The 12,638-nt window shown below is 41.8% G+C and overlaps 1 protein-coding gene across 1 annotated transcript in view; it reads left to right on the top strand.

The window, feature by feature from the left end:
• Positions 1 to 224: 224 nt before the first annotated feature.
• Positions 225 to 12,638, top strand: part of PDE11A (phosphodiesterase 11A) — a 428,924-nt gene continuing 416,510 nt past the window's right edge. Inside the window, exon 1 of the mRNA XM_053597557.1 lies at positions 225 to 1,349. Within this exon, the coding sequence (XP_053453532.1) occupies positions 465 to 1,349 (885 nt within the window). The 5' untranslated portion in view covers positions 225 to 464. The remainder of the gene's footprint in view (positions 1,350 to 12,638) is intronic.

Below are 12,638 nucleotides of genomic sequence, written 5' to 3'. Positions count from 1 at the left end.
GTGGACTTCGGCTGGTCTGGAGTCCGCGCTCCCTCCTCCCTCCGGGATCCGGCCTCGCTCGGGGGCGTGTCCTGCTACCTCCCTGTCACCGTGGTCCCCTCATCCGGCTACAGCAGCGGCGGCGGCAGCGGCCAGAGCCAGAGCCAGAGCAGCCGGAGCGCCAGGTTCCCGGGACCCACCCGAGCGGTGGCCGCGGCTGCAGCCCAGCGCGGGGCTCGGCGCGGGGCACCTGAGCCGACCCGGAGTAGCGGGCCGGGGGGGTTGGCACCAGCCACTCTGAGCCAGGGAAGGAGGGAGCCCCTCCCAGCCCAGATCCCACCGCTGGGACTGATCTCCGCCGGCCGGCGAGGTGGCACCGAGCTGGGAAGCCTGGTGGGGTGAACATGTGCGGGGGCAGCTAGAGGCCCCGGGCCGGGGAACACGTGGTCCGAGAGTAAAGAAGCGAGGAACGCTCTGCCGGGACCATGACGGCCTCTGGGCTGGACTTCGGGGAGGTGGAAACTTTCCTGGACAGGCACCCAGAGTTGTTCGAGGATTACTTGATGCGGAAGGGGAAGCAGGAGATGGTCCAGAAGTGGCTGCAGAGGCACAGTCAGAGCCAGGGGGCTTTAGGCCCAGGGGCCGCTTCGGTTGGCACCAGCAGCTCGGCTCATGGCACCGGAAGAGGTGGCGGCAGCGTTGGTGGTGGCACTGGACCGAGTGGCGCTGTCAACAGCCAACCTGCCCCCCTGAGTCCCAGCTGGGCCGGTGGCAGCCGCGGCGATGGGAGCCTGCAGCGGAAAGCTTCTCAGAAAGAGCTGAGGAAGAGTTTCGCCCGCTCCAAGGCCATCCATGTCAACAGGACTTACGATGAACAGGTGACCTCCAGGGCCCAAGAGCCCCTGAGCAGTGTACGACGGAGAGCCCTTCTCCGGAAGGCCAGCTCCCTGCCCCCCACCACAGCCCACATCCTCAGTGCGCTGCTGGAATCAAGGGTGAATCTGCCTCAGTATCCCCCAACAGCCATCGACTACAAGTGCCACCTCAAAAAGCACAACGAGCGTCAGTTCTTCCTGGAACTTGTCAAGGACATCTCCAATGACCTCGACCTCACCAGCTTAAGCTACAAGATCCTCATCTTTGTCTGCCTCATGGTGGACGCTGACCGCTGTTCTCTCTTCCTCGTGGAAGGGGCAGCTGCTGGCAAGAAGAGCTTGGTCTCCAAATTCTTTGATGTGCATGCAGGAACCCCCCTGTTGCCCAGCAGCAGCACAGAGAACTCAAATGAGGTGCAGGTCCCCTGGGGCAAAGGTATCATTGGCTATGTCGGGGAGCATGGAGAAACGGTCAACATTCCTGATGCCTACCAGGTAGGACTTCCAATTGCCCTCTTCTCCCAGAGCCCCACTGGCTTGGGAGCCAAGCCTTTGATTACCTTTTAGCATCCAGGAACACATTACTTTAGGCTCTTTACAATACGAATCTTGCTATTTAAATTCCTTCTTGAGTTTAGATGCAATGATCCTTTCTTAACACACAGTGACTTAAGGGAAAATTCATATATCACCCAATAATATCATGTGTTTCTCTGTCAAGATACTTTAAGAGTATCAGTGTATGGTTTTAGAATGCATTTGTGAGTTGCTAGAATAAGATGTATACCCTAGAGTTCCAGTGTTATTCTGATGAAAATAGGCATTTTGGTATCTTGGATGTAGGACCATAATACATTTTCATTCTCTAATTCAAGGTTAGAAAGGGAGCTAAATGCCTTGGTATCTCCCTAGCCTCTTCTGTAGCTTGAAGCTGCATGAGTTCCAAGTTAGAGAAGAAAAGAAAGAGTAGAGGAATTTCAGGGTAAGAATGGGCCTCTGACCCACTTGTGCCTCTTGGCATCTATTTTAACTGTTTCTCTTGTTGAGGTTCCACAGGTTGAACAAACAGAGGAGTAGTCATGTCTAGGCTTGAATATAGTAGTTGTAGTTAACTTTTGACGGGATTGAGCAAGCATATTTTTAGTTTGTGAAAGAAAAAAATGATATTTTGGAGCTGAAATTTCAGGTTACTGGAAAGACAAAAAAACCAAAAGTTTTCCAAATTGAAAAATTTTTAGAAGCTCCAAAGCCAGTCAGTGGGGTAAACATTCTAGTTTCAAGGTGAAAAAGGAAACATGACATGCCTGATTTTTCTTTCATTTTCATAGTAATTTGAGCTTGATATTAGATGCTGGATCTGAAAACCAGTCAGTTCCAATTTCTTCCATATTCATGGACTGAATGTGCTGAAACTAGACACTACTTTCTAAAAGACTTCTTCAGAGTTCATAAGAAGGGAAAGTTCTTACACTTAGTCATGAAAGTCCTATGGTGGTTTGATGAGGACTTCCTCTGTCAGTGTCGTGAGCTGTGTGTGCTTCTCGAGTTTGATTGTTGATGTTCAGAATAGCAAAGGTGGGGGGAAGGACACTAATGTAAATTTTTATCTATTTCATCTGAAAGTTGAAGTTTTACATAGAAAATGAGCCAGTTATTTCTAAAACTAAGTTTCATATTTTTGTGAGAGGAGTGTCAACTTAACACTTTAATATTAAAGGATGCCTGTCAAAATACTGTTTTCATTAACCTTTTGTTATCGATGAGGTGCATTGTTTACTATATCCTTCTTGGAGACTTCAGGAGGTTTAGGTCAACCAACCAATGAATGGTTGTCAACAAGTGTCTGTTTCTTTACATCTCTACAATTCTAGAAGACTATGGGGATAAATAAAAGAATTATATTTTGAAGATTCTGTAAAAGAGTGGTGAACAATCATGAATTATTTTCTTTCTTGTTTTATTTCCATATCCTTATTGTGTGTTTGGGCTAAAAAAAATCCCTTCCTACTTGGATGAGACTTATTATGTCCTGAAATTGAAGTCTTTTTTTCTGAATTGCCCTTACTTTTCTAACTCATCCTCAACTGATTTACTCCTACTTCTATAGCTTTTATTTCTTACTCAGCTCCTAATTTTTATTTAGTATGGCTCATATACTGTCTTTTTTTTTCAAGAGCATAATTCTCTGCCTCTTCAGCAGTTAACTTGTCTTCCTGCTGCCTAGGATTGTGGCTTTAGGTATTATTGCAGGCATAGAAAATCAGGTTTTCAGCAGCTTCTGGTGGGCTCTCCCCTTAGTCTGCAGACGGAGGATAAAGCAAAGTTGCCTTTTAATATTTGGAAGCTGGCATTGGGAAAAGGGAATTTTGTTTTGTTCTCCCCTCCCAGGGTAGTAAGGATGGCTGTAAAAAAGACTGAAACATTGGAAGGACTGACAAAAGGCAGGTAGGGAGGGATGGTGCACATGTTGGGAAGATAAGATCTTGGTTTACCTTGTTTTCATTTCTATCTTGTTAAAAAGTTTCTCTTTTCTTTCTCCTTCAGCTTTTACGATATGTTTCTGTGTTTTTAGTTTGGTGTATTTTTCATTGTCTTACTTATGCTACTCTTCTTTGATAAAGCTATGGTTTTTTCTTTATTATGATACATCACAGTCACCATTACTATGACCTTGGGAGAATTTCTTAATCTGTTGGTGTCTCACTTTCCTTCCTAGTAAAATGGGAATAATAATACCTAGCTAGCAAAGATGATTGCTGTGAAAATAAAATGAGATAGTGCAATAAAGTCCCCCTCCCAACAATACCCGATACATTGCGAATACCCAGTTTCCAATTAACAGTTTCCAATTGTTTTTCTCCTTATTTGGGACTGAGATGTGAACTCCACCCGTTTTGACTGCCAGCCTAATCTTTTGCTGAGCCATGCTCCATTGTTAAATTAAGTAATTTAGAACCAGATTTATATTTAAGAAATATAGAAATATCTGTCCTTTTACACTTTACTTAAAATTCCCCTCAATGTGGTTGGTAAGCCTATTAAAAATTGAACACTTTGTTCCTATTAGTAATAACTCATGCAATATAAACTTTTTATAGGGTTCTATTAATGTTGCATTCTCCCCCAATTCTGGAATTTACCCCAATCCTGGTATTTACCCCAATCCTTTCCATTGCTTGCTATTACAGATTTCTTTTAGTGAAAACTGACAACCTTCCAAATGCATGTTCTTTTATTATGATATTATTTTAATTTTTATCATGGATAAAGAAATATCTTGGAGTTTCTGTGTCAAAATGGCTTCCTGATTCTTTATTAACTACTATATATTTTAAGGTTTGTCTTGCTTAGATCCATCTAGAGTATTTTTATTCCTTCAGGAGGTGAAATTTTTATTACACAGAGTTTTAGATTTTAATCTTTTGATAGTTACATTTATGATCTTTTTGGGGGGATTGCAATGTGGGGAAGAGAAAGTCACTGAACATACTTTTGAAGTTATGATAATAAACATGGGGTCAAGTTATGATATTTAATGAAATGCTAAAGTTGAATAAAAGTTTTGACAGCAAAAACACCTCAGTTTATTTCATTATTTTGCATTACTTTCCACAATTAGTTCTAAAAAACAGACTTGATATTAGGAGAAAAATAAAAAATTGCAAGTGGGGAAAAACATCATTTATTTTAGATGTCCAATATGGACCATGGTGACTGCAGTTTACCTTTTTTCTCTGACAGTTATAAGTTATTAAACAGCCCACTTTAATATAGTAATGAAAAAATTGCCCTCAAGAGGTTGAAAATAAGAGCACTCAAGTAACAGGTGTTCCCTTGAGATTATTCTAAGCATTCAGAATATAGCACTTTAAACATTAATAAAAAGTGTGAGATGCATTTTTGTTAGTGTTGACAATGACGATACAGGTGTTTGATGGGCTTGGGTCTGAAAAGCAGCAGGATGTTTTGTTAGGTGAACTGAGAGGAGGAAAAGGGATGACGCAGGAGGGTTACAGGTGTGCCAGGCTTTCAGAAGACCTGGTCTATTTACACAACAGATTCATTTATTCATTAGTTCCAACAAACATGCACCCAGAACCTGTTATACCTAAGCCCATGTTATACCCAAGGTAGGGGGCTTAGGGAAGTTTAAAGTTGAGAGAACATGCTTCTTGCTTTCCAAGTGCTTACAGTTGAGGTCTGTATGCAACACAAACAACAAACAACTAGCACAAGGCTGTACTTAATAAATGCCAAAAACTAAATGGTATAGTCTTGGAGGAAAATGGAGTCACTTTGCGACTGGACTCATGATGATAGACTTCCTGGAGGAGATGCCATGAAACCATAAAGAGGGTAGGATTTCCCAATTGGAGTTAGTTGTGGGGGAGGTCATCTCCGTATAGCAAGATGGCTTCAGCACAGACATAGTGATGACAAAGCACAAAATAGGTACAGAGGACAATGAGTGGTTTAATTTGGCTAAACATGTGCTATGAATATGCAAAAGTAAGGTGGGAGCAAAAGAAGGATGGAGTTGAATGTCTGGCTAAAGAATTTGAAGCCCAAAAAACAAAACAAAACAAAAAAAAGAGTTTGAAGTTCACTTACCGTAAACATATTAACATGATCAAAGTGGTGTTTTGGGTAACATGGTGGGAGTGGCTCAATGGATTCAACAGGGAGAGGCTCAAAGCTATGAAAACAACTAGGAGTCTATTTTGCTGATCTGGTGCAACCATCATGAACAACTAAATTGAAGCAAGAACAATGGGAATAGGAAGCTGGGGACCGACCGGAGATGGCCTGCAGGAGTGGATTTGGGTGAAGACAAAGGGAAGACAGTGATAACTCAGAGATTCTAACTAAACCAGAGAGATTTGGGAGTGGGTAATGCCTTTGTCAAAAACAGGGAGAGAAGCTGGGTTAAGGGGAAAGATTCTAAGTGTGGTCAGCTACATAATTTGTAAAGCCTAGAACAAATTAATAAAGCAGGACCCGACAGGGGTATAGAAGTCAACCTACTTTTCCTTAAAGTCTGTTCCCCAACTCACAGCAACCTCTAGACTGGGAATCCTGAGGGATTGCAACCTCCAGGCTGAGAAGTTCTCTGTATCTGGATTGAGGGTGGGTGAGAAGCTCCCCCCTAGCTGCTGGTTGACTGGGCTTTGCTGCTGCCATATCCTCCCTGAGATGGGGGAATGGGGCATACACCTGACATCCCCACAGCCTACCAGGGACCCCGCCCAAGAATCGGAGGATCAAGGGCAGACGTGGGCTCCAGGGCCTCTCTGCCAACCCATGTGACCTACTTGCTCCTCCTGGTCTTGGGTCAGGGGTGAGACAAGGGCCTGGATGGGGTCTGGGAACAGGGATGGGATGGGCCAAGAACCAGTTCTGGGCTAGCAGTGGGAATGGGGCCTGCCTGTGAGCCAAGGCTCCAAGCTCTGAGCTTGTATTCATTGTCCCACTGGACTATCCTCACAAAACACAAATTCAAAGATAAACATTATAAGACTTTCACACAGCACTGCATTAAATTCAAGCAGGAGGTCCATGCAACTGCACCAGTCACATGTTCATGAAGCGGGACCTAATTCTGAGTCATCCGGAGTCTAAGCTGAAGGTCAGTTTTATTCCAGCCTAGTGTCTACGCAGCTCTTCTCATGGTCTCAGCTCCATCCTAATTAAATTACTTGCCATTTTCAATGCCTGGGTAGGGCTTTTCTATTTCTGTGCTTTGCCTACTTTCTGCCAGGTCTACTCTTTCTCCATCTTTGCTCATTCAGATCCTGCTCTGACTTCTCATGATTTGAGAAGGGAGAGATGATTGCTTAAGCTTGAAGACAGGAGTTGGAAAACAAAACAAAAAAATTATACATGAAGTTGTATTTAAGAATGTGTTGTACTAGGCTGACACTTATTATACATTAGCTAAGAATATAAATAATGATATTTTTTCATGAGTGTTTATAGCAGCTTTATTTCTTTTTTTTGTATTTTGCTAAACTTTTGTATATTTATTTTTTTTCTTTTTTTTATTAAATCATAGCTGTGTACATTGATATGATCATGGGGCATCATTCACTAGCTTCACAGACCGTTTAATAATGATTTTTTTTTTTTTTATTGTTGGGGATTCATTGAGGGTACAATAAGCCAGGTTACACTGATTGCAATTGTTAGGTAAAGTCCCTCTTGCAATCATGTCTTGCCCCCATAAAGTGTGACACACACCAAGGCCCCAGCCCCCTCCCTCCGTCCCTCTTTCTGCTTCCCCCCCATAACCTTAATTGTCATTAATTGTCCTCATATCAAAATTGAGTACATAGGATTCATGCTTCTCCATTCTTGTGATGCTTTACTAAGAATAATGTCTTCCACTTCCATCCAGGTTAATACAAAGGATGTAAAGTCTCCATTTTTTTTAATGGCTGAATAGTATTCCATGGTATACATATACCACAGCTTGTTAATCCATTCCTGGGTTGGTGGGCATTTAGGCTGTTTCCACATTTTGGCGATTGTAAATTGAGCTGCAATAAACAGTCTAGTACAAGTGTCCTTATGATAAAAGGATTTTTTTCCCTCTGGGTAGATGCCCAGTAATGGGATTGCAGGATCAAATGGGAGGTCTAGCTTGAGTGCTTTGAGGTTTCTCCATACTTCCTTCCAGAAAGGTTGTACTAGTTTGCAGTCCCACCAGCAGTGTAAAAGTGTTCCCTTCTCTCCACATCCACGCCAGCATCTGCAGTTTTGAGATTTTGTGATGTGGGCCATTCTCACTGGGGTTAGATGATATCTCAGGGTTGTTTTGATTTGCATTTCTCTAATATATAGAGATGATGAACATTTTTTCATGTGTTTGTTAGCCATTCGTCTGTCATCTTTAGAGAAGGTTCTATTCATGTCTCTTGCCCATTGATATATGGGATTGTTGGCTTTTTTCATGTGGATTAATTTGAGTTCTCTATAGATCCTAGTTATCAAGCTTTTGTCTGATTGAAAATATGCAAATATCCTTTCCCATTGTGTAGGTTGTCTCTTTGCTTTGGTTATTGTCTCCTTAGCTGTACAGAAGCTTTTCAGTTTAATGAAGTCCCATTTGTTTATTTTTGTTGTTGTTGCAATTGCCATGGCAGTCTTCTTCATGAAGTCTTTCCCCAGGCCAATATCTTCCAGTGTTTTTCCTATGCTTTCTTGGAGGATTTTTATTGTTTCATGCCTTAAATTTAAGTCCTTTATCCATCTTGAATCAACTTTTGTGAGTGGGGAAATGTGTGGGTCCAGTTTCAGTCTTCTACATGTAGACATCCAGTTCTCCCAACACCATTTATTGAATAGGGAGTCTTTCCCCCAAGGTATGTTCTTGTTTGGTTTATCGAAGATTAGGTGGTTGTAAGATGTTAGTTTCATTTCTTGGTTTTCAATTCAATTCCAAGTGTCTATGTCTCTGTTTTTTGTGCCAGTACCATGTTGTCTTGAGCACTATGGCTTTGTAGTCAGACTAAAATCTGGTATGCTGATGCCCCCAGCTTTATTTTTGTTACAGAGAACTGCCTTAGCTATACGGGATTTTTTCTGGTTCCATACAAAACGCAGAATCATTTTTTCCAAATCTTGAAAGTACGATGTTGGTATTTGATAGGAATGGCATTGAATAGGTAGATTGCTTTGGGAAGTATAGACATTTTAACAATGTTGATTCTTCCCATCCATGAGCATGGTATGTTCTTCCATTTGTTAATATCCTCTGCTATTTCCTTTCTGAGGATTTCATAGTTTTCTTTTTTTTTTTTTTTTTGTGGTTTTTTGGCCAGGGCTGGGTTTGAACCCGCCACCTCCGGCATATGGGACCGGCGCCCTACTCCTTGAACCACAGGCGCCGCCCTCATAGTTTTCTTTATAGAGGTCCTTCACCTCCTTCATTAGGTATATTCCTAGGTATTTCATTTTCTTTGAAACTGTGGTGAAAGGAATAATGATATTTTTAATACTTCATTTGAATTGGATTTCATTTTTCACTTTATCTTAGAATAATCTCCATTGAAACAACTACATGTATAGTGTTTGCTTAAGAAGGAATTAATTTTAGAATGAATCCTAGAAAATTCAAAGATACAAGTGTTTTTTTCCCTTGTAAGCCAGTGCTGACAGTCATGGTCTGCAGTCCTGTGATTGAGTTGCTGGAGTTTGCTTAAAAAGGCAAATGTTGATCCTACTCCAGCCTTAGAATTATAAGGGAGTTTCACGAACACTTATTTCAGCTTTTCATATAGTGTTAAAAAATTCCCCTGTGCCCACGAACATATTCAGTAGCCTAGAACCAGAATTGATTTTGTGCTTGAAGCAGGAAGCATTTGCTCTATCAACTCCTCTTCCTGACAGACACGTGATCACGAGAAACACAGTGACAAATGGCATTGGCTGCTTTGTACACGAAGGAAGGTTACTTTAGAAAAGCACAGTTCCTGCATAATCATGACGAGGTCATTTAAGGTTAACTTAATTTTTTCTCAGCCCATAAGCTAAATGTTTGCTAATCTGACCAATTTATTTTGGTTCCTGAGGCTTGAGTCACCTGTTTATTTACAAGGCTGGCTTAATTTGGAAGTTAGTGTTCCATGTTTCACATAGTGTTGAAGAGTCATGTGAAGCTTTCCTCTGAAATAGCATTGAGTTGTTTCATAGGAAAATCAATGAGATCCTTGAGGTACACTGCTTGCTACTTTAGTCACTTATTTTAAGAGTAGTATTTTGCAATTTGACCACATTCTTTTGGAAAGTGGAATCTGAGTCATAAAAAAGGCAGTTTAATCCTAAACTCGAGGCTGGGCGTGGTGGCTCATGCCTGTAATCCTAGCACTCTGGGAAGCTGAGGCAGGCTGATTGCCTGAGTTTAGCAGTTTGAGACCAGTCTGAGCAAGAAACCCCATCTCTACTAAAAATAGAAAAAAATAGCTGGGTTGTTGTTATGGACACCTGTAGTCCCAGCTACTTGGGAGGCTAAGGCAAGAGGATTGTTCAAGCCCAAGAGTTTGAGGTTGCTATAAGCTATAATGCCAGGGTACTCTACCCAGGGTGACAAATTGAATGTTTGTCTCAAAAAACAAACAAACAAACAAAAAAACCATAAACAAGAGGGTTAAGTTTCTAATATATATAAATTTTTTTGTAGAGACCGAGTTTCCCTTTATGGCCCTAGGTAGAGTGCTATGGCATCACACAGCTCACAGCAACCTCCAACTCCTGGGCTTAAGCGATTCTCTTGCCTCAGCCTCCCAAGCAGCTGGGACTACAGGCACCTGCCACAACACCCGGCCATTTTTTTGTTGCAGTTTAGCTGGGGCTGGGTTTGAACCTGCCACCCTCCGGTATATGGGGCCGGCACCCTACCCACTGAGCCACAGGTGCCACCCAAGTTTCTAATATTTTTAAGAGATATTTTGGTTCATTTATAGGCATTGAGGCTAAATTTATTTATTTATTTATTTATTTTTAGGATTAAAATAGTAAAGGTGGCTTCCCAGCATTAAAAAGTATATTTTCTATAACCCCTCAAACTTTATTAATAGATTAGATTTGTAGCCGGGCGTTGTGGCAGGCGCCTGTAGTCCCAGCTGCTTGGGAGGCTGAGGCAAGAGAATCACATAAGCCCAAGAGCTGGAGGTTGCTGTGAGCCGTGTGACGCCACGGCACTCTACCGAGGGCGGTACAGTGAGACTCTGTCTCTACAAAAAAAAAAAAAATAGATTAGATTTGACTGAACAGTGGATTCACACATTAATGATAATGATATTTCTCTCATAAAATATAGTTTTAGGTTGTTGTAAATTTAGGACAAGATATCTTTTTCACCTGAATTAAAAAGAAAATGGTGAACCGATGAGATATCTCTTTAGGGTATCTATATATTTTTTGTTTGTTTGTTTGTTTGTTTGTTTGAGATAGAGTCTCAAGCTGTCACCCTGGGTAGAGTGCCCGGGCGTCACAAATCACAGCAATTTCAAACTCTTGGGCTTAAGCGATTCTCTTGCCTCAGCCTCCCAAGTAGCTGGGACAACAGGTGCCTGCCACAATGCCCCGTGTCTATGTTTTTAAGAGATGGGCTCTTGCTCTGTTACCCATGCTGGACTCCAACTTATGGGCTCAGGTGAGCCTCCTGTCTCAGTCTCCCAACTTGCTGAGACTGCAGGTATCATCACTGTGCCTGGAAGGGTGTCTTCATTTTTTTAAAAAACATGATCTGGGCTCGGTGCCTGTAGTACAGTTGATTATGGCACCAGCCACATACACCGGGGCTTGCGGGTTTGGGCCTGGCCTTGGCCAGCTGAACGGGAGTGACAACTGCAACAAAAATATGGACAATCGTTGTGGTGGGTGCCTGTAGTCCCAGCTGCTTGGGAGGCTGAGGCAGGAGAATCGCTTGAGCCCAGGAGTTTGAGGTTGCTGTGAGCTGTGACACCACAGCACTCTACTGAGGGTGACATGGTGAGACTCTGTCTCAAAAATAAATAAATAAATAAACAAATAAATAAGTAAAAAACATGATCTGATGGTAAAGGGAAGCTCCACTGTTGACTAATAATAAATCCTTTTTGTAATAGAAACTATGACCCAGGCTCACTAGCAAGCATTGTCTCTTTTAATACTTCCCACAATCCCCTGAGGTGACTATTACCAACTCTACTTTACAGAAGGAGAAATGGAGCTTGGAGGGGTTAATTTGGTCAAAATGACTGATCAGTAAGCGAGGGAGCTGAGATCTTTGGCCTATGGAAACTACAAGCCAGCCATTACTCAGGTCTGCCCCTGTGCCAGTCTACATCTGCTCACCCTTCAAAACTTATCTTCATGAAACTATCGCTAATCCCTGCCCCATCATACCCAGATTGAACACGATGTCTCTCCTTTGAACACTTCTCTAATGCTTTAATGTATTTCTTTCTATTGTCTTAGTATTGTAATTATTTGTCTGAAATGATTTCTTGTCATTGACATTTTTGAGATCAAGGGCATGACTGCTTCATTTCACATACACTGCAGTGGATGGCACAGGGCTTAATACAAGATTTTCTATTTGACTGGGTAATTATTACGGATTTATCCCTTCATCACTTCAAATACCTCCAAGCTGAAAGTTCAGTTTATTGAGGCAATACAGACAGATAAATCAGAAATTTCATCCTTTATCCATATCTTTTAACTCTTTGCACCTTAATTTGAAGATTTCTTTTTAAAATAGAACTTATGAAGCCCAGATAACTGGTGAATTACCTGAATTGCTTATCTGCATTCATCAGGCCTTTGTGTTAACTGCTGCAGCCCTACCCTCCGTGGCTTTTTTGTTTTTGTGTTTTTGTTTTATTTCATTCCATCTGGAGCCCACGTAATAGAACAAGTACAACAGCCTTTCTTCCAAGAAGGGCATGGAGGATCATGAGTGCTCTGGATAGCTGAATTCTTTAGTTTTCTCATGATTCCCTCCTTCACACAGTACAACTTCTTAAAGGGGTAAAACATCCCTCCTGGCATGAGGCCTTGCAGACATTAGGATTTTCTCTTTGAAAATCTTTTCAGATGTGGGCGATTATGTTGGCCAACTTTGTAATATTATATTTTGGGGGAATATTGCACTTCCAAGTTTATTGATCTTATATTTCACATCCTCTCAAAAGGTCTCATAAAAACTCAAACTGCTAAGTTGGCTGCCTTTATAACCTCTGCTTTTCAAAATGCAGTTATTAGATGTCCATGGAACATGTCCAAGTAACAGCCATCTCT

The sequence above is a fragment of the Nycticebus coucang genome, chromosome 7, assembly GCF_027406575.1.
Source record: "Nycticebus coucang isolate mNycCou1 chromosome 7, mNycCou1.pri, whole genome shotgun sequence".
Lineage (NCBI taxonomy): Eukaryota > Metazoa > Chordata > Mammalia > Primates > Lorisidae > Nycticebus > Nycticebus coucang.
This window is presented reverse-complemented; position numbering and strand designations above follow the sequence as displayed.